The sequence below is a fragment of the Cinclus cinclus genome, chromosome 1, assembly GCF_963662255.1.
Source record: "Cinclus cinclus chromosome 1, bCinCin1.1, whole genome shotgun sequence".
In the NCBI taxonomy this organism is placed as follows: domain Eukaryota; kingdom Metazoa; phylum Chordata; class Aves; order Passeriformes; family Cinclidae; genus Cinclus; species Cinclus cinclus.
Genome location: NC_085046.1, coordinates 109,707,490 through 109,732,068, shown reverse-complemented (window position 1 = coordinate 109,732,068; position 24,579 = coordinate 109,707,490). Strand labels below are relative to the sequence as shown.

The following is a 24,579-nucleotide window of genomic DNA, read 5'->3' as shown; positions in this document are numbered from 1 at the left end:
CCGAGGGAAAGCCCGGCCCTGCGGCGGCCACGTGTCCCTCAGGGGTCCCGCAGGGATCCCACCGGGCCCGCCGCGGTCCAGCCGGCCGGTGCGGCGCAAAGTGCGCGGCACCGCCGCTCCCGCTCCGCTCCGCCGGCAGCTCGGGCGAGGTGGCGGAGGGGATGTCCGCCGGGGGCGCGGAGGCCGACAGCCCCCCGCCGCGGCCCTGCGCGCTTTTCTTGCTCCAATAAGCAATAATTAGGTCCTCGGCTAATGAAGTGTCAGCTGATCCCCTCGCTCCGTCTGCGCGCGGGGAGGCGGGGGGGCTGCGCCCAGAGACATCGCCATGGAAACGCTGCCCTCGCCTCTCTCCCCCCCACCGCATCCCCCCCACCCCCCGCCGGCCCGGGCCGGGTGCGCGCCGTCCCCCGCGCCCCGCCGCGCCCGCGGAGGCGGGAGCATCCCGACATGGGACAGCGCTGCCCGTCACCGCGCCGCGCCGCCGTCGCCACAGAAACTTTTGTCCCGGCGGCCAATCAGGGCGCGGGGGGGGCGCGGAGCGGAGCTGGGCCCGGCCCGGTGCGCCGCCGCCGCTGCCAGCCCGGCGCGGAGCGCAGCGCGGAGCGGCTCAGCCCAGCCCAGTCCAGCGGAGCGCGGAGCAGCGGCGGCCCCGGCGCGCATCCCGCGGCCGGGCGCGGGCCGGAGTCGTGCCCCAGCCGCGGAGGTGCCGCACGGCCGCGGAGCGGGGGCGCGGAGCCCGGCGCTGGATGGCGGAGGCGCGGGCGGGCGCGGCCGCGGAGAGACGACGAGAGGAAGCGCCGTGGCGGAGCCTTCTCCCCCCGCGGAGGGGGTGTCCTGCCTGACGCTGCGGGGGAGACCGGGGAGAGCGCGGAGATCTCCGGCGTGAACTGAAGCTGTGGCAAAAGGAGGGGAAAAAAAAGAATCAGGAATTTTTTTCTTCTTCTTCTTCTTCCCTCTCTACAAAAAGGGGGTTTATGCTCCGCATCCGCACGCAAACTTACTTGAATGCCTTGTAGCCAGTTTAGCCCAGAGACCAAAGGATACCCCGCACCCGAGGAGTCCTACATGTGTGAGCACCATCATTACACTGGCAGAGCAACGAGAGCCGCCTCCTTTGCCGTACCAACATCCTCCTGGGACTGATCTCTCTTCTGGTCCAATATTCAAGCCTATCTCATATGTATGGGTTTTCTTTCTTTCTTTCTTTCTTCCTTCCTTTTTTTTTTTTTTTTCACCTTCCATCGACTGGGATTGCTATGTAAATAAATAGAGGGAAATTCCTGAAAGGGCATATGAAAATTCAATGGGACTTAATATGAGGAAGTGAAATTCTCACAGACCATTTTTTAAAAATTAAAAATTATGTACTTTAAACGCGGATTGGATTCATTAGGCTTAGAAAATAGCAGGTAAGAACTTTCTTTCTTTCCAGTACCTTCATGCCCGGAGCGGGGATATCTGAAGCAAAGCCGCCCAGCCTTGGAATAAAGGGGGAGCAAAGAGACCAGTGTGCCCTTCAGTGCTTCTTCCATCCTGCGCGGCGAGGCGGCTTTGGGGAGAGGCACAGCCCTCCAGGACAGAGACAGAAAGCTCTGAATGCTTCGAAGAAGACAGCCGAGGACTGCCGTGGCGGACTAGGGTGGGCTTTTTCTCTTCAGTGGATTTTTTTTTTTTCCCTTCTTCATCTGCACTATCCAGGGTGAATCCGGGTGCAGTTGATATATGGAAAAGACGAAGGATCCGAGTCAATATTTTCTTTTTTCTTTGCTACGCCGAGGGATAGGATTTTAATTATTTATCCCCCCGAACCCTCTCCGGGTAAGACGCTGCTGGAGCCAGTGGGATAGTCCTGCCTTGCACAATTATTAAAGAGACTGATCACGTACAGTGGAAGGATAAGAGGAACCTCCACCAGATCCGTTTTGCCTCCTGTGAAAAAAAAAAAAATGAAGGAGAACATTGCCACACTACTGAATTGATTCCTGCCCCCCCCACCCATCCCCCTCCCGACCCCCCACCCCCCCGAACCACCACCACCACCACCACCACAACAAAAAAAAAAAAAATCCGCTGGGATCTGCCTGCACCGGGACCTCCTTCGCTCCGGCTCGGAGGTGGATGCATTTTTCATGAGCGCTGGGTGAACAGGTGCAAAGTGCGGCAGGGCGGCCCGGCCCCGCACCCCGGCCCGCTTCGGGGCGGCGTGTGCGTGTCCGTGTGTCTGCCCGTGTCTGTGTGCGTGTCCGTGTGTGAGTGTGTGCGCCCCGGCGTGTGCATGTGTGCGTGTGTGTATTAGGAGATTATGGAGAGCAGCGACCGGGACATGTACCGCCAGTTTCAGGACTGGTGTCTCAGGACTTACGGGGACTCAGGAAAAACCAAGACGGTGACCCGTAAAAAATACGACCGGATCGTCCAGCTCCTGAACGGCTCCGAGTCGAGCTCCACGGATAATGCCAAATTCAAATTCTGGGTCAAATCTAAAGGCTTCCAGCTCGGCAACTCGGACGAGGTCAGTGGTGGTGCTGGAGGAGGGAAGCAAGTGCTGTACGTGCCAGTCAAAACCACGGTTAGTAGAGAATTGTCTTCCTTGTTCTATGTCGGCCGCTGCAGCCCGCTCCGGGAGCGAGAGGCGCAGGGGGAGCCGCAGCCACAGTTGGCTCCTTCCTCCCTCTTCCCCCAAGTCATCATCACCATGTTGCGTTTGCCTGTCACATTATACACCGCCGAGGTCTTTGTGGGTCCTTTTATTTAAAGCGATCGTGCGCACAACGCACCCCGCCGGGTCGGTGTCGTTCTCTTTCCTCCTCGTCCTCCTCGTCCTCCTGGGTCCCCCCCGTCCCCCCGGGCCGCTGCGGCGGGGTTGGGGTGTGCTATTGTCCCGCCGCCGCTCCGGCCATTGTGCCGGGCCCCGCCACCCCGGGCAGCGGCCCCCGCCGCCGGCGGGGCTGATGGATGGATGGATGGATGGATGGATAGATGGATGGATAGATGGATGGATAGATGGATGGATGGCGCACGGGGGTACCCTGCCTGGCACAAAGCCAGGCGCGGCGCCGGGCGGTGGTCCCTCGGGATATCTGTTGGGGTTTTCTTTCTTTCTTTATTAGTATTATTTTTACCCTTTTTTCTTTATTGTTATCCCGCAGCCCTGGCGCCGCCGCCGAGCGGCCACGAACGCGCCCGGCTTGGCTGTGAAGCGCCGGCTGCGCTAGTAAGGGGCGGCGGGAGAGAGAGAGGGAGGATGCTCAACAAAGGGAGGACGGGGTTCCGCACGACCATGGGAAGGGTGTATTTTGTGACACTTTCAGGGGTCGCGGGAGCCCCTCAGCACTCCGTTCGATGCGCTAGGGTAGCGTGGCATCCCCGGCAGGCGCTGGCGTTACGGGCTCGGCGCGGGGTCTGATGGAGAGCTATTATTCTCGGTGGTGGCAGGAGCGATAGATTTTCCTATTTAAGAAGATGGGGACTGTTGGTTGCAAGTAGGTTTTGGCTATTGAACTGTCTTAATGTATCATTATTCTTACTTCTTATGTGCTGGGTCACGCAAGCTAAGCTTCTTTTGTCTGTGCGTGGGGCGGGTGTGGAGGGGGAGCCGAGAAAGGAAACCCGGCAATTAAAAATATTCCTGCCTGGGCATTTGGCTTGGATGAGCAATATTCTCTCTCTTTTTTTTTTTTTCTTTTCCTGGAGTGGTAGCTTCTCCAGACCTAACGGGAAGGTTGCTGGGTGGCGCAGCAAAGGGGGCTTCTTGAAAAGTATTCTGGGTTGGGTTGTGACGTAGGCTGCCGGGGAAATCTGCCTCTCTTTGCCTTGCTGAAGTCATAAACCTGGGCATTCCCAGGGGCTGGCTTGTATTTGCCCCCTTGTCATCAGTGCTGTCATGGCTGTGAGGAGGCAGAAGTAGGAAATTAATTTAAAGGAGATCTTCAATATGAAGATTTAAAGTAAAAGAAAAGCTCTGGACAGATTTTTCTTTCTTTATGGTTTTTATTCACCAAAGTGTTTCAGATCTGTCTATAGATTCAGGTGATTTGGCAAATCTCTCTTTTACTGCTACAAGATTGATTGCTCATCTCCGAGCCCAGACTGTGCCATAGATACAGTTTGTAACAAAAAGGTTGCCTAAAGCAGAAGTCTCCAATTAGCTTAGTATTTTTAAATATCTCTCCTGCTCACTGAAGTAATTATTTTGAAGGGCCAGTGGGGAAGATTGTTTATTCCCAAGACTATCTTTTTCACTGTGAGTTCAAAACTGTAAGCAAATTCAGTATTTTTAAAATGACATTGACTACCCTATTAAATAAAGAGGATAACCTTAATTTTACATGATGGAATTTAAAAATGAAGTGCTTTTATGGTACTCTGAAACACAAGACTCAGTGATGACTAGCTTGTTTATTTTCTCTCACCTTTGCTAGGCCATGAAAGCCTGGAGTCCCACCTTCCATCCTGTTTTCTATTTTAAGAAGACAGAATCAATTTTTATTTTTATTTTTCTCCACAAGGGATTTCACTGAGACGTCAAGCATCTTGCAGGTCTTATGTACATTTGTGGGAATTACACCCTTGGCTGTAAATATCTGTGTATGTCCATATATATGTATTTATATTCATATAGGAGTAACTCTATATAGTTTAGCAACCAAGCAGGAATTCTAATAAAATTAGGATCACTAATTAAATCAAGAAAGGAAAAGTTATCATGACCTATCTGTAAGCAATTCCTTAATGTCTGTATATAACCTGAGCAATGACATATATACCTTTTCAGAAGAGGTCCTTTATGTAGGTACAATTTCCTCCTGCTGGCCATTAGAAATTTGTTGTCCAACATAAATGGGAAAAGGGGATGCCTGGCAACATTCAGCTCTGAAAAACAAAGGCCAGCCCCTCCTAAGCACATGAATCTGGTGTCACTATCCCATCACAAAATGTAGAGGAGTATTTAAGCAAACCCACAGGGTGGCAGTGGTTTGTATGAGCAAAGTGGTTTGTATGTGTAGGGCAGCACCTGCCAGGCACTGAAGGCTCAGAAAGAACATGTTTGACAAAACAGGGATGCAGCCCCTGATGCAGAGAAAGTCAGTGGCAAAGCTCCTATTGACTTCAAGAGGTGTAGAATTTCACCCACATGGGAATAAGTTACAGGGGGAAAAAAATGGATTTTCATCAGACAGAAATTGTTGGTAAGCTTAAAAGCCCATTCTCTTATTTCTTTAACTCTTAATTATTATTTAATAGTTTATTAATTTGTGATCATTTTTGCTTTTTTTCCTCCCCTCTCTTATGGCTATCCCATATATTTGGGCCTCTCCAGCCCTCAGAGAGAACTCCAAATGGTAGCAGAGCCCCAAACTGTGAATCTCTCTCTCTCCCTCTTTTTGTCCATCACTTGATCTCACCAGGGGTAAAAGTAATTTCAATTTAAAATTAATCACTGCATGAACACTCCCTATTCAATAACAGGATGGGTGAAATTACAAGTTGGACTCTACAGTCACAAGCTGGTCAAATATAAGCAAATATTGAAATACTTTGTTAGGAATTACTCTCTCCTTGAAGCTTTAAGATTTGCTGCTCAGCTTTGCTGTCAGCCAGAGAGATTTGCTCCTGATGGTGCTGTAATCCACTGCTGCTGGTAATTAGACATCATTACTGCTGCGTTAAAGGGAAAGAGAGAAGGAGAGAGGACAGGCTGGGGCTAATTAACTACTTGATTCTAATGAAAGAAAGAGAGCCTGATAGCAACTGGGAGGTTGCACCGGAACAGGCTAGATGTACAACACAGACTTAATTGAAGCAGGGTGTCTTGCAGTCTCACAGTACCTCAGGCTTGGTCTACTTTCATATTCTGTGGGCAGTAGTGCAGGAGGTATTATTCTGTTTTTCCCTTGCCTGGTTGATAAGTAGCTCAAAATCATAGGCCTGTCTTCAGCATCAAGTTTAAGCATGCCAGCAAGGAGAATGCATAGATGACTATGTGCTGGCTTAATCTATTTTACGGGTATGGTCTCCTCAAGAGCAACAGGAACAAATCAATTTCTGGATGTTCACATCCCTCTGTGGCCTAGGAGATGCACTTTTGGTCACCAGGCAACAACATTCCCTGCAAAACAGCCATTTTAGGTCCAGAGCGGGACAGCACACAACACAGTATTCCTGTATGCTTAAGGTATTCCTGCATGCAACCTAGTAAGTATTTCACTTCTGCAACTTTTCAGATTGTCTCTGTCACCACTGTAGGTTTTCTTTCATCAAGCCCAAGCTGCACTTTTTGAAAGCAGTGAAATTATGCCTAGCTTAGACACACTGTTTTAAAAAAAAACAGGCTAGGCCAACAAATATGTCAAAAGGTTGACACTGTCGTCTTTTAATAGTGGGTACTTACTAACCATAAGGAGGTATGGATCTACTATCTCTACTAAGATATCCTTTTGAAGTGTATACACAATTTTTATGGTGTATTTTTAAAATTTATTTTCCACATAGTTTCTTTAGCTGGAACTATTTATTGATTGGCAACTTGAAAACAAATTTCTCCTCCACACTCTCCTTTCTCTGGCTTGATGTTGTGTGTGGACACAAATATGGATGCTAAAAATTAGTCTTGATTTAAAAAGAAGTTATAAAATAATGGCCTGAGCTGTATCAGCAGACTTAAACCAGAATTTTCCATTAAAAAAGAAGGGCCAAGATTCAGGATAGCTCTCAAATATAGAATTTACACAGTATTAGCAAACTAATAGAATATAACCTCAAAGGCCAAGTTCAGATCACTTTTATGTCATTACTAATTTGAAATTACTCCGTTGACTTCAATGATATCACAGACCTAGTGTAGGAATGTTCCTACATTAGGAAAATGTTCTTTCTTCTTTATTTTCCAACTGTAAGCAGAGAATGAGCTTTCATTCTGGAACTAAATTTTGTTTAGCTTAAATCTTTAGAACCTCCAGGAGGATCTGGTATCTCATGGGTTGCTGCTAGCAGACCAGCAAGGCTTTCTGCAGGTGCAGGGTTGTACTACTGAACCTGATTACAGGATTTAAGGCTTAAAATTATAGACCAGTCAGCTCTAAGGAGAAGGCTATATCCCAACCCGCCTCTTGTTCTGTCGGACATGAAGAATAGTAGATAGATACATGAGCTTATCTTCCTTTTCTTTTTATATATATTACTTTTTTTTAATGAACAATAGAAAAAAGAACAGATCGCAGCATAAATAACTTACAGGTCAAAATTTATTCCTTTAAATTATCTTACATTTAAAATAGTTCATTAATTAAGTAGACATCTTGTAGTAATTTGAAAATTAGTATCTCTTTTTTTTACATTTCTCCCCATTTTTGTACCCATCAATAGAAAAAAATTATAAAAGTGTTTGTCAAATGTATATTGGTAGCTCTGTAGCCTACTGAACTGCCAGCACATAATAGCAGTAAGTACTGCAGAAATGTGATGCTGAGGGTAAGCTATAATTTATCCTAAGGTACGATGCTACGGGAGTTTTACAGTCCCATTAAATGCACCTTCCAGGCTCAGGAGTGGTATTCAAACCCAGCCATATCCGCCCTGTTTTAACTGCCCACCACATTTTCCTTGACCCCTGTTTGGATCTGCAGAGCTCTGTCTCCTCCCTTTACCTACAGCCTCTGCCCTACTCTTTGCAGACCTCCCAATGGAGTCGGTGAGGAGGGATGCTGGTGAATCAGAGAGAGAGAGTGCTGGAAAATGGTCACAGCAGATGGAACAAAACCGGTTTAGTTGGCAACTCTTAATGCAGGCATTCAGGGGAATGTTCATGAATAAAGAGAATAACTCTGTCCTGGAATTAAAAAATGTTAAAGTGTCCATATGTAAGATGCCATCTCCACGTGTGTCTGTGAGAGAGGCAAAGGGACAGGAGGAGCTAAGATTTCTTAATAACAATTTTGTGTTGGAATTTTCAAAGAAAAATAAGCCAAGGAGAGCAGATTTTTAAAAACTAGGTGTTTTAAGGTTAGGAAATGTTGATTTTACTTTAGAAATATGAAATAGGGTGTAGCAGTATGCAAATAAAACATAGTATTGATGTATCCATCCCATAGGTATATAAACACACTCTCATCCTGTAGTGAGAGACAGGATGACAAATTCAGTGCTATCACCTGGGCAAAGGCCAGACTTGCAGCTCAAAAGCCCAAATCTTTCCAGTTATCAGAAATAAAACCTCACAGTTTGATTTTCATCCTTCTGTGAACCTTTTTTGAGAAGACTGAGGTGATAGTGAACTTGTTTGTTCATCCTTACCCCGAGTCTCTTGTCAGTGAAGCTGCACTGGATTTGGTCATGATGCAGGGATGGCTGCTCAGATGCTCCAGCCCTGATTTTCTTTGTATGTACAAGTGCTGTTTCTGTGGCTACATAGCTATGTGATCAGTGGGAAATAAGCTGGAAGGTTAGGGCTAAAATGAACTGTTGCCTAACAGTATAGCATGATGGGACTGTTTCTGATCTTTTATGTAGAAACTTTCTTTCCCTGTCCTCTGGCGTGTTCACCATTGCTGTTGTTCAACTCTAGACTGAAAGAAGACAGGATCTGGGGAGACTACACAGAGAGACTGCAGGTAGAGAGGGCTTCCCATGAACATGGGCCCCTGGGGGAAGAAGGCTAGTGCCAGTGCTGGATGAATGTGGGATTTAATGATTCAAAATTCATCTTACACTACAAAAATAAATTAAGTTGGCTGACACTGAACTGTGATTTGTCTGCTGTTGGAAGGAGGCAACTAGCAGCTGTTAGGTTTGATCTGAAGGAAGCTATTTGGGTCCCAATCTTCCCCAGTTATGCAGGATACACCTGTTGAGAGTTTGCTGGTAAAAGAGGAACAAAATAAGCAGAGCGTATAAATGAGGTAGATGTGGAGAAAGATCATGAGACAGTGTGGCAGGAAACACACTCTCCAGGAGGGAGGATCACACCAGATTCTGCAGCCTCCCATGCATTGCAGAACATCACAGGCATCTTCTCTTCCTTGTTGAGTAGGTGACTGGTCAACACAGTGTCCAAAATTAGTAGAGCTTTACAGGATGTAAAAGATGTTTTTGTCTTGTATATGTCATTTTAAACCTTCCAGAATCCTCTCTGAGTTTAGAAAACTCAGGCAGTGTTAGTTGGTGCAATGAGAGTTGTTTCCATTGTCCTGCAAGAGCACTGAAAGTGATCCTGCAACTTGCTTAAATTACCCTTTTGTTCTCTTTAAATAGATAAGTCTCAAAATTTTAGAGTTCTACTATCAAGGTATTTTTTAATGGTTTATTAACAAACAATATCCAGGTAGACACTGTCAATATAGAGGAAAATCATGCCACAGGTGATGGCATTGAACATTTTTTCAGATGTGCGTGGATTTTTCTTAGTGATGCTCAACTATGTCACAGACAGTTGTACAGGCTTCCAACTGCTTATTCAATAACTCTGCAAGCTGCAAAACTTGACAGTTACTGTGTGCATCTGCTGGGATTACAGCCTAGTTGTTGAGATTGAAATGGGAGTGTTTAAAACATTTCCTTGTATATGTGGATACTCTTCAACTTAAGGGGCTATCTGTAGCAAACAGTTTACTTAATAAAACTGATCTATGTTAGACTTAACCTCAAGTAGAGACTTTTTTCAGAAGCAAATATTCTGTACAAACTTGGAAGGACAACGTTTATCAAGTGACCTACTTCTGCCTAGGATGAAACTCATTCAACCTTTTTTACTTGAGAGCCTGTAATAAACTCCTTAGGGAAAAAAGAGGTTTTATGTATTATATTGATAGTAAGGTCTGTGTGTTTGAAGCTTTTCTACATTTTCTTACCCCAGAGATTTTAATACAAGATATGGATGCTACAACATTTTGACTGTACTTAGAGAAAATTTATGTGGTGACATTACTTGCACTTAAATGTGAGTCTAACTCACTGTAAAACTTTTAAATGAATATTACTTGTGATTGCTCTTTTTGTTGCCTCTGGACTTACACATGCCACTATTAATACTGCCAGGTGGAATATGTAGAAAACTTTTGTTCAAGGCAGATCCAGAGCTGAAGTAGCTGCCACTAAATCATGACCTATCTATAGGGTAAAGCAGCATTGTGCTGGTATATGGGAAATCACATTTAGGAATTGACTTTCACTACCTTGAGCTAATAGAAGATGAGTAACAGGCAAGTCGTTAAACAAATAATTAGATACAATAAGAGAAGGACAGCTAAGTTATGGTGAGAGGTTTCAGCGGACAGGAAAGATACACGTTTCACAAAATTTTGTATTTCAGTATGTATCTTCTCTGATGTGGGTGATAAAGAAGAATATATCCTGGGTTTACATTTTTTAGGTGATAAAATTGAAGAGTGATCAGAAGTAGAGAAATAAAAAAGAGGAGATATTAAATTGCAACCCATCACTAGGACTTCACAAATTCAAAACCACTAAAGAACTCAAGAATGAAGTAACTAAAATACTACTAAAAAATATACTATTTGCCACGATGTATGACAGTGATACAGCAGTATGGACAAAAAAAAAATAGAAAGGGAAGAAACAGAATAGTAAAGGTAGCCCATAGAAATAGCAGACTAGTAGACCATATGTTAACACTAGGAAAAAAAATATCGATAAGAGTAATTAAAAATTATAAAAATTATCTTAAGCATAAATATGAACTGGACCTGGTTGGTGGAACGAATTTGGATTTTGTGGCAGTTAATTATGTTCTTCTAACTTGTGTTCAAGAATAATTCAGAAATTTTCAGGTGAAAACTTTGTGGAAACTCTTGCTTCCTTCTGAAATGAAACCCATCTCATACAGACTTTATTAAAGCAGGGTTTCAGCTTGGGCTATGATGACAGATTAAAATTGATGAAGAGCTGGGAAACCATAGCAAGTGTTTGAGAGCTATACAGTGCAGTCCAATGTGCGTATGTACACACACACACACACACATATGTGTATCAATGTCAAAGAAGAACTAGGAAATAAAATAGAAATATCATAGCAAAGGGGGAAAAAAGGGAGAAATCATGGCGGGCAAAATTCCCTACAGACCATTGCCAGATAATTTACATTTTTTGCGATCATGATATTAGCTTTTTGAGAGAAAAGAAAGAATTCAAGCTTTTCAATCACACCTAAAGTGTATGGAATTAGTCTAATATCTCAAGGGAAATATTTAGGAATGGTTTCAAACAAATCAATAAGTGTATCCAAAATGAGCACGGCAGGTATAACAAAAATCGACATTAGGAAAAGTATAGAGAATAACATTGAAAACTTATTATTCTCATTAATTAAATGGTATGTCCTTGCCTTTAATAGCATGCTTAGTGTATTTATCTCATCTCTAAAAGGTTGCAAAAGATGAAAGGTCCATGGAAGGTAACCAAGCTTTTCAAAGAAAAAGGGTAAACTACATTTAAACTACATGAGAAGTAGTTTAAATTGTTATATTACCCAAAAAAAGATAAACATTAAGAAAAGAAATGCACAGCAGAAATCAGACATGCAAAGAGGTAGAAAGAAAGTGAGAGAAATAGTGTGGTGTAAATACTGGTGAACACCAAAGAAAATTCAGTAGTTGCCACCCTTTAAAATTCTATTTCATATCCTAAGGCTCTTTAGACAACTATCTCAGAAGATAAATTCAAAGCTAGGCCATTTTTATAAACCAAAGTGCTGGGAATGGAAAGTCTGTGCTGCTGTCCCTCGAGAAACCCTGATTGATTAATCCAGAATTTCTTCCAAGGATTTTACAGGAGCTCTGTGGCTCCCATAAGGATGTAGTGTGCTCTATGTCAGTTCAGCTCTGCTGGCTGGAGCAGAAGTGAGGACAAGGTCATGTTCATGCCCTTCCTGTTCTGTGCCACTGGGAGTGAGGGCACTGGTGTGATGGCATGAGCTCGCTGCCGGCTCTCACCTGGTGTCTTGCAGCATTTCCCCAGGTGTTGTCCCATAGAGCCTCCATCAGGGTTAATCATGTTCCAGCCCATCCATTCAACACAGGGAAAGATTTGTGAGGCATTGGAAATCTCAGCATCCTCCTATCCCCTTCCACTTTGTACTGGATTTTTACAATCTTGGTGGTCTCAGCCTTCACGCTCTTCCTTCATTAATAGCCTCGTAAGTTTTAGGTATGTCTTCTTAGGTTGGCAGATGCTATGGCAGTGGAAAAGAAATTGGTCATTATTTCACAAGGCACAGTGTTTTGTTTAGGAATTTGTTTACTTACTAATTACTGAGCTCAAACATCTTTTGCGGACTCCCTTGCAGGCTGGTACTGGATGGTTCATTGGTCAGTCGGACTGCAGCATTTTCTGTGGCTCGTTGCTGTGGTGATATCACTAGTCTGGAGGAAGGAGGGAGACAATCAAGTTTCTGAGGTCCAGCACTACCCTACTCAGTGCATGAGATTATTGTGGTTTACACAGAATGTTTGCAATGAGCTACCTCTCGTTTACAATTTGCTGCACTTGTGGTGAGAAGGAATGTGCTGCTTTCGCCTCTGTATTTTTGTCTACCTGTGTCAGCTTTTTGAGTGTATTTGTTGAAATTATTGCCAAACCCTTATTGTGGTGGGAAGAAAAGGAAAAAGAGCAGAATCATTAGAGAATTAATGACATATATGAGAGGAATTAGCTCATTCAAATGATGACAGTTTCTGAAAGGCTTTGCTTTTTGACCAATGGGACCAGAAAGTATGGCATATATATAATTAGATGACTTGTCCCATTGTATTTCTCAAGAAATGGCAGTGGATAAGAAAAAAAAAAAAATGTAGCTCCTTCCTTCCTCCCTTAATCTAGACATAGTCATGTTTTTTTTTTATGGCATCTTTTGATAACCTTTACCTTTTTTATATTCTGAGAGTTCAGTAAAGCCCCCTGGCTATGGTTGCTGTAATACTGAAGTATTTCATTTGTATTGAGCAAACAGTCAGCGTTCTTTTAATGAGTGCTATATTTGAATGCCAGCCATCCATCTAAAACCTGCAGTTCAGGCAGATCTCATCTATTTATCCCTTTTTGTCTCAATCTGGGCTTATCCAACAAGGAAATGAGATAGCAAATTCTGTATGAATGGAGCATCAAAAACCAGAATTCTCAAAAAGACATATATTGTAAACTTCTTGCACATTGACCCTGCATGTTTTTGGAAAACTTACACAAATCCTCTGCCACATCTTGCTAATGTAGAAGGCCTTGTTATCATTGTTTTGGTGTAACTGAGAGTTGAATTGGGCATATAGGGAGCTTTCAAATAGTTAAATTGCATCTAAGAAAATTATAAAGCAATATAGCTAGCTTTGGAAGTGAATAAAGCTAGTGAAAATAAGACTACACTATTCTTTTTTTAATTGCCTCTCTATATAGCAAATTTTAGTATTATTCTCTTCATCCCAGTTTTGGCAAGACACATCAGACTTCTAGGAAACTGTGGAACTGAAAATACTGTTTTACCTGTATTCCTAATTGAATCTTACATTTTGAACTGGAACCAAAAATGGCTTTCAAAAGCTGAGTAGGAAAATGCATTCCTAAATAGGAGAGAGCAGGTTCAAATTTTATTAATAAGTAGAACATTTCAATTAATAGAATTCTAATGAACTGTGTATTTTTCTGCTACTTATCATTGAACTTTAATGAATTTATAGGTAATTACAAGATTTTTTTTTAATACATTTAATTTAAATGGATGTAAAATCAGGAAAAATTTTCACATATACAGACTTCAAAAAACTCAAGAAATTTGCATTATCATTCTTGCTGTAATTTAAAAACAGTCAAATACATAAAGGACAATATAGATGATTAAGTGACAATACTTTAAAGTAAATTAGTATTTTGCCTAATTGACCTAAAGAGTGAACCAACAGACCTACAAAAACGCTGAAAAACTGTAGCTGAAGGAAGTTAGAAGGAGTTAAGACAGTGACATTTGTGAGGCTTTGAAGGACCAGTCCTGTCATCCTAAATCATGCTGGGTGAAATCCCCTCCTGGGATAGGACCAGCAGAAGGTCTGTGAATAATTTTAAAGGAATTTTTGGCACAAAGGTTATGCCCCTGTTTTGAAGACATGATGCAGCCCCTGGCTGATGCTTGGGCTTTGCAATGGTCAGTGCCTGAGGGAGGAGTCCACCCACAAAACACCACCCTGGGTATTCAGTGCCCCAATCAGTTGGTATTGGTTGACTGGGTAGCAATGACTGAACTCTCAATAGGATATGTTTAGATAATATTTTTTCTATTTGTGAAGAATAATTTATGTGTAAGTGCTATCTGGTTTTGCCAAGGCAAATTCCAAGGTGTTAGAGACCAGTGCTTAACAAACCTATAGAGAAGCTTAAAAATGTATAAAAATATCTAGAAAGGTTTAGTAACAGCAAGGCAAAATTCAGCTCTAAAATAATGCCAGGGGCACCCTGCTCCCACCTCTTTGGCTATAATCTGCAACATCAGAGTACACTCAATGCAATGTACTCTGCAGGCAGCTCTCTCTTGTAGAAATCCCCAAGTTCTGATCATTCAAGGAGGAATAAACCAAACCAGAGAATGTACTTGATTTCAGTCCTTTAAGCGATACATATATTTAAGTCAAATAAAAGAGCATCTCTTACCAAGTAAACACACCCAACACATAAATTCACCCTCAATTACACTGTTGAGGTTGTTTGTTTACTGTTTTAAAGTAATCTCCCTTTTCCATGGATATTGCATTAGGACATCTGGTATGAGGAAAATTCAGATCTCTTTCCCTTTTCCCTGTCTCTTTGAACTATATTTGCATTAGAGCAATCCTGCTTTGAATAAGAGGGGAAGGAAAGTGAGATGAGACAACAAATGGAGTGAAGTGTTAAAGCCAATCAAGTAAAAACAAACTTTGGCTTAACAGCTTCCTATGAGCTGATCCTTAAAGCAAGAAAGTCAGCCTTGGAAGAGATGGAGGCTGAGGAAAGTAAAATAAGCCTGAAGAACACATATTACACATTTCCCAGTAATAATAATAACAGTAATAATAATTAATAAAGCTCATTCTGATCTTCAAAAGTAGTATTGAAGCAGCTAGGCATACCTGTCAGCTACCTAAAAGCACAGAACAACCTTAAGATATTAAATGCATAACAAAACAGCCTGGAAAATGTGTGGAAGATGGAACAATTTTTTTTTTTTTTTTGGCGGGGGAGGTACAGAGGGAAGCATTTTCTCAAGGAAATTTGATATCAGCAGAAATTTGGGTAAATGTCTATTCCCAACCATTTAGCCATTTATTACAAATTGTAGTCTATTAGTAAACAGTTATTTCAATGAGTATCACAGCATGATGTAGCAAAAAGTAGCTAAGCAGAATGTTGCTAGTTACTAAAAAGCTTTCAGCTACACAAATATGCACACATTAAATATGGGTGCTAGATACACCTAGCGCTTTGAATTTGGACATGTTTACCATTGTGTCATAACCCCAATAGCTATCTGATACCCACAGTGTGTTTTCCTCAATCCTTGTCATTTGTATTTACTGCTGCAGTTTATTATTTACTAATAGGCAGAGAACATTTCCCTACCCCGAGCTGCCTTTATTTCCAGACTTCAAGGCCTGCTGTTTCTCATTTTGCATTCCAATCCAATGGCAGGTGCCAAGATTCAGATGTATGTTATCTATGGTCAGGAGGACCAACCCGTTTACGTGGCATCAGTTGAACTGAACCACTCCCTGTGCTGGCTGCATTTTAATATTTTTAATCTTGCTTTGGAAGGCATGCTATTTTGGTGAGAAACCAAATGCATTCAAAGCTGCACACAACAGGAGATCTACAAACAGGTTTCTAAATCTAGGATTCTGTAAAATTAAAAAGCCAAACCAAAACAAAAAAACACTTAAACACACATAACTGGAGAATCTATTAGGTCCAGTCCACCCACAACCATCTGGAACACTAAGTTATCTGTCGGATTTATCCAAACAAAACTTTGGACAAAACGAGCAGAAATGAGGTGAAGAAGTTGAGCTGAAACAATTTTTGCATAAATCTTTTAAAATGTCCGAGGCCAAGAAGGCAAATTTTACGAATTTCTGAACAATATTACCATAATAATGTGAAATACACCATTTTAAAGGCAAAAAGCTGTTCCCACTGAAGTCAATAGCAAAATCTCACTGACTACAGTAGTAGTGGGGTTGGTCTGCTAAGTAGCAAACCATGCTTTAAAAAAATCAATACTTCAATTTTACAAGGTAATATGAATAACAGTATAGTTGCCTATTACCAGACCCCATAGTCTGTGGATTTTATCTCTCTAATAATGGCAAGGTTTAGCACCCATCTTATGAATCACTGACAGGAAAGACATAAGCCATTTCAAAGCATTTCCCCTGCCCCAGCCGAGAAAGCTCTCCAGGGGCAGGACGCGCTGCACCGAGCGTGCCTCCATCAGCGCCGTGCAGCAAGGATTACTCTGAAATGAATGGCTGCCTCTCTTGGAAAGAAAAAATAGCATTAATCGCTGTGGATCTCAGCGTTTGATGCCCAGGGCTTCCATTCCAGCCCTTCATACGTGCCATCCATAGACAGATATGCCCCGAAGTGGGTCAGGTTTTCATCTCAACCCCCACCTATAAAAAAAGAACAAAAACAAACCAGGAGATCTTTTTATTTTGCATTTTTCTTTTGACGTTTCAAGCATTGCCGCGTTGTGATCCAAAACAGAGCTCTACCCCAAGCGTTCATCTCTACGCAGAGGATATACATCGGTGTTAACAGACCTAGAGATAGACTTTGGGGAAGGGAGCTGAATTTTCCCTCTCCGGCCGCACCAAGGCAGCCAGACCGCTGTGTGTTTATTCCCTGGAGTCCCCGCCGGGGCTTGTCGGGGTGCCTGTGCCGCGGGGCTCGCCGCGTGTGCCGGGAGCGGGGTGTCCCCCCGCGGGGTGACCGTGACTCCATCGGACACAATGAGCGCGGCGGCTCGGCAGACGTGTCCCTTACCCCTCCCCCTGCAGCCATATGGTGCCGTAAACAGCCGTGCGGGGACGGGGTTTTGTTGTTGTTGTTGTTGTGTGCGTGTCCCCCGCCCCTTCTCCCCGCGGGTGTCCCCGGGGTGCGGCCGGGGCTCCCCAGCGCCTCTCCCCGGGCGCACCTCGCCGGGGACGGGAAGGGGAACGGGGGCGGCTGCGGAGGAACCATCTGCCGGGGCCACCCCTCGGGGATCCGCGTCCCGGGGTCCCCCCTGGGGAAGTGGCGCGGCCGACACGCCAGCTGGGTGAGAGGGCTGCTCCGAGAGGGGGCTCAGCCCTCTCCCAGCCCGGTGCCGGCTCCATTAATTGATTCAGGGCTCGGGCTGGCATTGAGGGCACGGGGGAGGGGGAGCGGGTAGAGGGTGCGGCTGTGCCGCCATCGCCTCCCCCCGCCTGTTCCTATGGAGACAGCGCAATACCTCCGGGACACACACACAGGCACACACACACAGGCACACACACACACACACACAGACACACACACACCCCCACAAACACACACACACACCCGCTCCTCGCTCCCACTGGCGGACGGGGGGGCCCGGCCAGGCCCGGCCGCCGCGCCCTCGGCAGCGCCGTTCCCATGGCGACGGGCTGCGGCAGCACCTGTGCGGCCACCGCCGCCCCCTCGGCCCGCTCCCCCCGCGCCTGCCGCATCCCGGGCGGAGAGGCTGTGCCAGCCCTCCGGGGAAAGGGCTGCGGGTGGCTGGGCCGGGAGGGGGTAGTGCCGCCGCCGCGGTGAGCACGGCCCCTGCACGGCCATCAGCCCGCACCCAGCGCGGGCAGGGAACACTGTGAAGTACAATAAAACATCTCCAGTGTGTTTCAGTGCGCTGAATGTCCTGTGCCTGCCCGGCCTAGCGGTTGCTGCAGGCACGTGTAGCATTATGCTGGAGATGGATGGGTGATAGAATCGTGGAATGTTAAGGGTACCTAAAGATCATCTACTCCAAACACCCCCTACCATGGACAGGGACAATTCCCACTAGGCCAGGTTGCTCAAGGCCTTATCCAGACTGGCCGTGAAAATTGCCAGGGTTGGGGCATTCCACAAACTCCCTGGGCAGCCAGTTGTCTCGTCTCACCACCCTCACAGTAAAGAATTTCTTGCTAACACCTAGTCTAAATTTCCCCTCTTTGAATTTGTACTCATTGCTCCTTGTCCTGTCACTGCAGTTCCTGACGAAGGGGCCCTCTCCAGCTTCCCTGTAGACCCCCTTCAGATACCGTGAGGTCTCCAGGTAGCCTTTTCTTCTCCAGGCTGAGCAGCCCCAGCTTTCAAAGCCTGGATTTGTAGGGGAGGTACTCCAGGCTTCTTATCACCTTTGAGGCCGTCCTCTGGACTTGCTGGTGATGCCCTCCTCTGTCCGAGGAGCTGTGTGGGCAGCCATGGATGGGTTTCAGTGCTAGCCAGCCCTATTCCCGTGTTCCTGTGGGTGGGTGCTGGTGTGTGTATGCAATGGCACAGCTGGTACCTATTTCATCTGGGCCGTCCTGCACACCTGCAGGGTACTTGCACCATGGCGTGTAGCCTGCAGACAGTACAGGCCTTGGGAACTATGAGTGTGACTCGAGGAAGCCTTTGACTTTGGAAACAAGCCCCAGATTTAAGAAAATTCACCGTGATGCCACACAAGACCCTGGCAGGGCTGTGCAGTGTCACAACAGCTATAGATATTTGCTGTAAATAGTGATGTCATGGTTGGTGTGACTTGAAGTGCAGGGAATGGAAGTAAAACCTCATGCCACTGTCACTGCTGGTGTTCACTGTTGCTTTCTGCTTTTGCCAGAACCCAGCACTTGAGGCATGTCTTGCTATCAGCCCTGGTGCTCTCTTATCACGTGCAGGTGGCTGTATGGTATGTAGCATAGTATAGGGTTACAGCTGTTGCTGAAAATAGTGTTGCTTTGTTTTTGGCCCTCAAAGTATTACACTGGCTATTATAAGCAATAAAAACCTTTGCATATGTCTGTGATAAGAAAACATGGACTTGGACCCCTGATATGCAAATATTAATATATTTTGAAGCCAGGTCTGTCCCTCTAAGGAAGACCTGTGGGTCCCTTCTGCCATGTAGCTGATGAGGCAGCCCAGAAACTGGGGAGAGGGGATAGATAGGAGGAATGTCTTTAGACCCAAGTGCTGGAAAAGTTTTCTCTTTTAGCCATAACAAGAGAAAACTGTTTTTTTACCATCTTCACTAAGTGCTGGATTTTGTGGAAGAGAATACAGCTGGAGGCCTCCTTTTGTCTTTAACAGAATGCTTCTGAGACCTAAAAAATTAGGAAAATATCTGACCAACAGTAATATCACACATGAAAATAAAAATTTAATAACTTTATGTAACCACAAAACTGTATCTATATCCTAGAGATGTCAATGTCCAAGTAGCTCAAAAATGGAGTCTTATAAACTGTTGCAATTTCACTGTGAGTCCCATGGTGTTTGTAATATTTTTCTTTAAAAATCCCATATCCAGTCAAATGCTTGTGAAAATTCTACTTTTGTGTTTAAAAACCTGTCATACAAAAATCCTTTAGCAGTCCCTACAGCTGTATAGAAAAGATTGTCTAAGCAATGACTCTGTGTCAGTTCTCAACATCTCTCAAGGACAGTGGATATTTCATTATCAGCATTTTGATTGATGAGTATATAAAGTGTGGGTGGTTAGTGTAATTCTAGAGACTGTTGATTTATTAACAAATGGTCTTGCAGGCTCATGTTTGAGAACTTCCACTTTAAACTCTGCAAATGTCCCAAGTGGACCCTGTAGTCTTAGAAACCAGGAAATAAAAAAAAAGCAAGGATATTTTTTCCTAAATCATAAGATTTTTCAGGGCAATTTAGTGATTTTCCATACCCTATTTCGTTAATTCAAATATCATTTAAGCAATTATCCTTAAAACAAAGTGAGAGAATGAAGGATATAATTTGAGCAGAATCTTTTCAACATAATGCCTAGTAAGCTCTTTGAAAAAAATTCAGAAGGTGCTCAAAATAACAAAACCAGACAAATTTAATTATAGAGATAGGAACACTGAATACGTCTTAAATTATATAAAGCTCAGCTTATAATAGGGGAATCTAGAAGCTTCAGTTTCTGAAGTTTACAAATCAGATTGTAAAAGCTTAACCTGAATAAAACTGTGTGAGTATGCTGCACTGTAAAGCAAGATCTGGAGAAGGAGAGTGTTCTAGTAAACTTGCTGAAGACCCTATTTCCCAGGTCCCATCTCACTGGGAGACATTCCTTCTTCTGCAACACAGCAGCACAGAAGGACCAAATGTGAAAGCAACATCAATGCCATTATTTTTTGGCCTCTTCATAGTAATAGGTTGATTTCTGTGGGACCAAAAATGCAAAAAAATTGCTACAGTAACTACATCATCAATAACTCACAAGGATTACTTAAGAGAATTGATATAACTTGAGTTAGACATAGCATCAGTTGAGTTGATCACAGTCATCCCCCCAGTTTGACCAGCAGGTTGAGGGAATTGACTCCACCCCGCTGCTGTGCTCTGTGCTCTCTGAGACCCCTCCTGGAGAGCTGTGTCCAGGACTGCAGTGCACAGCAGAGAAAAGACATGGATCAGTTGGAGTGGGTCCAGAGGAGGGACATGAAAACAGCTGGAGGGACTGGAGCTCCTCTCCTACAAAGGCAGGCTGAGAAAGCTGGAGCTGTTCAGTCTGGAGAAGAGAAAGCTCCACCTTATCATAGCCTTTCAGTACTTGAAGGGCTCTTGCAGGAAAGATGAACAGAATTTTCACCACGTCCATTGTGCCAGAGCAAAGGACAATATTTTTAAACTAAAAAAGGGTAGATTTAAATTGAAGGAAGAGATTTTTTACAATGAGGGTGATGAGGCACTGGGACAGGTTGCCCAGGGCAGTGCGAGTGTCTCATCCCCAGAAGTGTTCTGGGCCAGGTTGTACGAGGCTTTGAGCAAGTTGATCTGGTAGAAGGTATCCCTGTCCATGGAAGGGTGATTGGAACTAGAGTATCTTTAAGGTCCCTTCCAACACAAACTATTCTGTGGTTCTATGATTCTGTCTCTAATTCATGATGCTCTGTATAACTGAGGTCTGGGAAGGATGAAGGTGAGCAATAGGGTGCTCAACTGGACACTTTTGTCTTAATAGATTTTTTTACAGTGAATGTACAGGCTGAAACATACACTGAATGGAAAAGGAATGTCTATAAGCTATGAACAGAAACAAGGATACAAAAAAAAGAGGGGGGGTGGGGAAGGAAAAAAAGGAGCATCTGAGCAGAAAATCTAATAGGAAAAAATGAAGTGGAGCAATGCTTTGTACATCAACCTTCAAAATGTGAGTGAAATACAAAAACATTTTTTGGGGTATCATCAGAAATCCTAAAATGTATTTGTCAAAAAAACCCCAACAAAACAACCAAAAAAATGGAGTAAAAAAATATTCCTGACCCCTGGGGGAGAGTGTAATGATGGCATTGTGTTGTGAAGTACTCTCAGATGGCAGGTTACTGTTAAAAATGACTGAACAAGATGGAAGAAGGGCAGTAGTAGGGAATAGATAGATGGGATAAAACCCCAGATACAGAATGAAACCCCATCCTAAACTCATTGTATCAGCTGGTGACAGCTACCTCAAGGGTCTGTTCGTTTTTCCTAGGCTACATTTAGCAGCTTGCCATGCCAGTGAAATACTGTTAAATCAAACTGAATTTAATTTCATGTATATCCCCACATAAAAACCAAGCACACATATTTACCAGACATGCAGCTGTGCCTGTTGTCTCCCCAGAAAACAAATTTCAGGATACATGCAGAATATCCCCTATGGAAAGTTATGCTAGAAATGATTTGATTTGACAGGAAATTACTGTGTCGTTTCCTTTTAAAGGCTGTAGCACACAAAATACAGTACTGTAATAGGCTATTTGCACAGAACAGAATAGGGCTTTCCTGTATGGTCTTTCTAAAAATCTTCTTGGTGACCCATGCTGGTTTGGTAGTTGTAGACATACAATTTTGAATTTAGAGTTTATCTACAACTGGCCTTTTATTTTGTTTGGTTAGCAGACGTGATTCATGAATAAAGTAATAACATATTTTTCTAAGAGCAGGCAAGGCTTAAATGATGTAAATGAAGTACATGCTCAGTCCTCATAGCTGACTCTGGTTGGTATAAGTGCATCAAAACCTTTTCAGTAATTTTGGAGTGAGTGGCTTCTATAAAGTGCAAGCAAATGACTGGGTACAAAATATTTACATACATGTGACACAAGAATTTCTGCTACTCTAACATCCTTGGTTTTACTAAATGTTTCACAAAACATGTGATCTCCTGCAGTGTGTCTTGGGAAATGTAGTCCAGGAAGACTAAAACCTGACATAAAGAAATGGTCAGAGCTTGAGATAACCACATTGCAGCTTCTTGTAGGTATAGCAATATATCAGAAGATGCAGTTTAATATTGAATTGATGCATAGAGGAACAAAATATGCATTTGAAAATCCAGTCCTTGTTAACGTTTTGTTCAGCAGAATAAAAACATTGCTGTTCATGTCGTCAGCAAGATGAAAACAGATGTTGGCTTTCCTTGTGAGATAAATTTGAAACTTTATAACTGTAGACATCTTTGATGTGTATATAAAACTGTGATCTCTGCATTTTCTGAGGAATGAAAAGTGACGTTGTGCCCCTAGTCCTTTGCAGGCAAAGCAATTTTGGAGAGAATAGGACAATTTGGAAGACTGAGGCATAGTTTATTAAAATCAATGTTACCCTGAAATTACCTATATTGGTTACAACATGCTGTTTATATATTCAGGGTTCTGATCCCTGTAGAGGCCATTCACTTAAGAGTTAAACTAGATGATCTTTGTGAGTGCCTTCCAACTTAGAATATTCTCTGATTCTTCAATGGGATTTTAGATTATGCTGTTATTTGTGAAGAAAGAATTTGCTGAACCCCTTGCAAGGGAAGCTATTTTTGGTCAGAGATGAAATTTGGCTCCTGGAATTGGGAGATAAGGTGGAAACAAGACAGTGACATGACAAAGCCTTAGGGAGGTGATCACCTATTTCTCACTGCCACCAAGAGGCCCTTGCTAACTCCTTCTTAGCAGATATAATCTAGTATGACAGAAGACCTTTATTCTCCAGTGAGTCCTAGAGAGGGTTGGTGTCGTGCCTGTGCTCCAAGTGAACATAACTGAGAAACAGCAGCACAGCAGTCTGCAAAGCTTTTGTGGCAGGATCTTGACATAGGCTCGGCCAAAGTTTCTGTGTTTGCCTCTACTAGTCTGTAAAAGAGTGTCTCAGAGGCAGTGATGAAACCTACCTCAGACCAGTAATTTATGTCAAGACAAGAAATTATGTTGTGAGCAACAGAAGACAGACACCCATGGGCTAAGTGACCATTTGATTTTTCTTTCATCTGTCCCTGATTTTCTTTAGTACTTTCCATCTCAAGAGATCTCTATATGACAAATTCAAGCTAAACTGTCAATTACAACCAACTCTGGGTTGGATGGCACATCTGTGAGTCAAGTTATACACATCATATGAATATCATGAGAAGAAGAGAACTTTATTGTCATTACTGAAGGCATCCAGGTGCTGGGTCTCATTAACTTAATACAGACAATATATACAGATGAGTGAGAAAATGTGCAGGTGACTTAATACTGGTGAATTACAGTTTTGACAGCGTTTGAACACAGTAGTTTAAACTAATATATTGAGAGACATCACCAAATTCTTCTGAACCTCATGAATAATATAATCAATATACTGTGTTTAGAACATAATTGAATTTTAATTCTATGTTTTAACTCTTCTTCCTGTTCTTATAAACAACAGAGGAACTTAACCTTTATTTTTCATATAAAGAGAGAAAGTTTAAGTAAGGATGCATGCTCACTGAGAATTTTTAATACAGTGTTTGGTTCATGTTTTGACCACAGAATTGTACTATCGATTACAAAGCTTTGTATAGTTTGCATATTACCCATTGTAGGTATGACAAAATAAGCATGAATTTTATTAGACAGAGCAGACTGATCTGCATATTTTCTTTCATCAACTATACTATGCGTGTACTATACTATCATATATCTTATATATGATATATAAGATATATACCATATATATAATATATTATATATACCTTATATATATATGATATAATATCTTATATATATTTACATGGAAAGCTTAGTGTGTAGTAGTAATTTCATGGCCATGTCTGAATTAAGGCAGAGACTTGCAAGCATTTCATTAATAGGGAGTCTTCAACTTGAAAATACTCCAATTCACTGTTTTTCATCATGCATCAGATGTTGAGGAAATCTGGTTACCTACTTATTCAAAACACCAGTTCTTGCAGTACTGTTAAGATAATAATGGTCCTTTTCATTATTTGGCTGCTCCCTTAATTCTATTAGAAAAAGAATTGGGTAGTGGGCAGCATCATTAGTGATCAGAAGTGGGAAACATATTCCTCTTATCTCCACTAAAATAAATTAGGTAGCTAATATCTGTAAAAATTAA

General features: G+C 43.2%; 1 protein-coding gene across 4 annotated transcripts in view; it reads left to right on the top strand.

The window, feature by feature from the left end:
* Positions 1-2,302: 2,302 nt before the first annotated feature.
* NOL4 (nucleolar protein 4) overlaps positions 2,303-24,579 on the top strand; it is a 187,369-nt gene continuing 165,092 nt past the window's right edge. For all 4 annotated transcript variants that reach the window (XM_062488763.1, XM_062488754.1, XM_062488738.1 and 1 more), the window contains exon 1: positions 2,303-2,569. In XM_062488763.1, coding sequence (XP_062344747.1) covers positions 2,303-2,569 — 267 coding nt within the window. The remainder of the gene's footprint in view (positions 2,570-24,579) is intronic.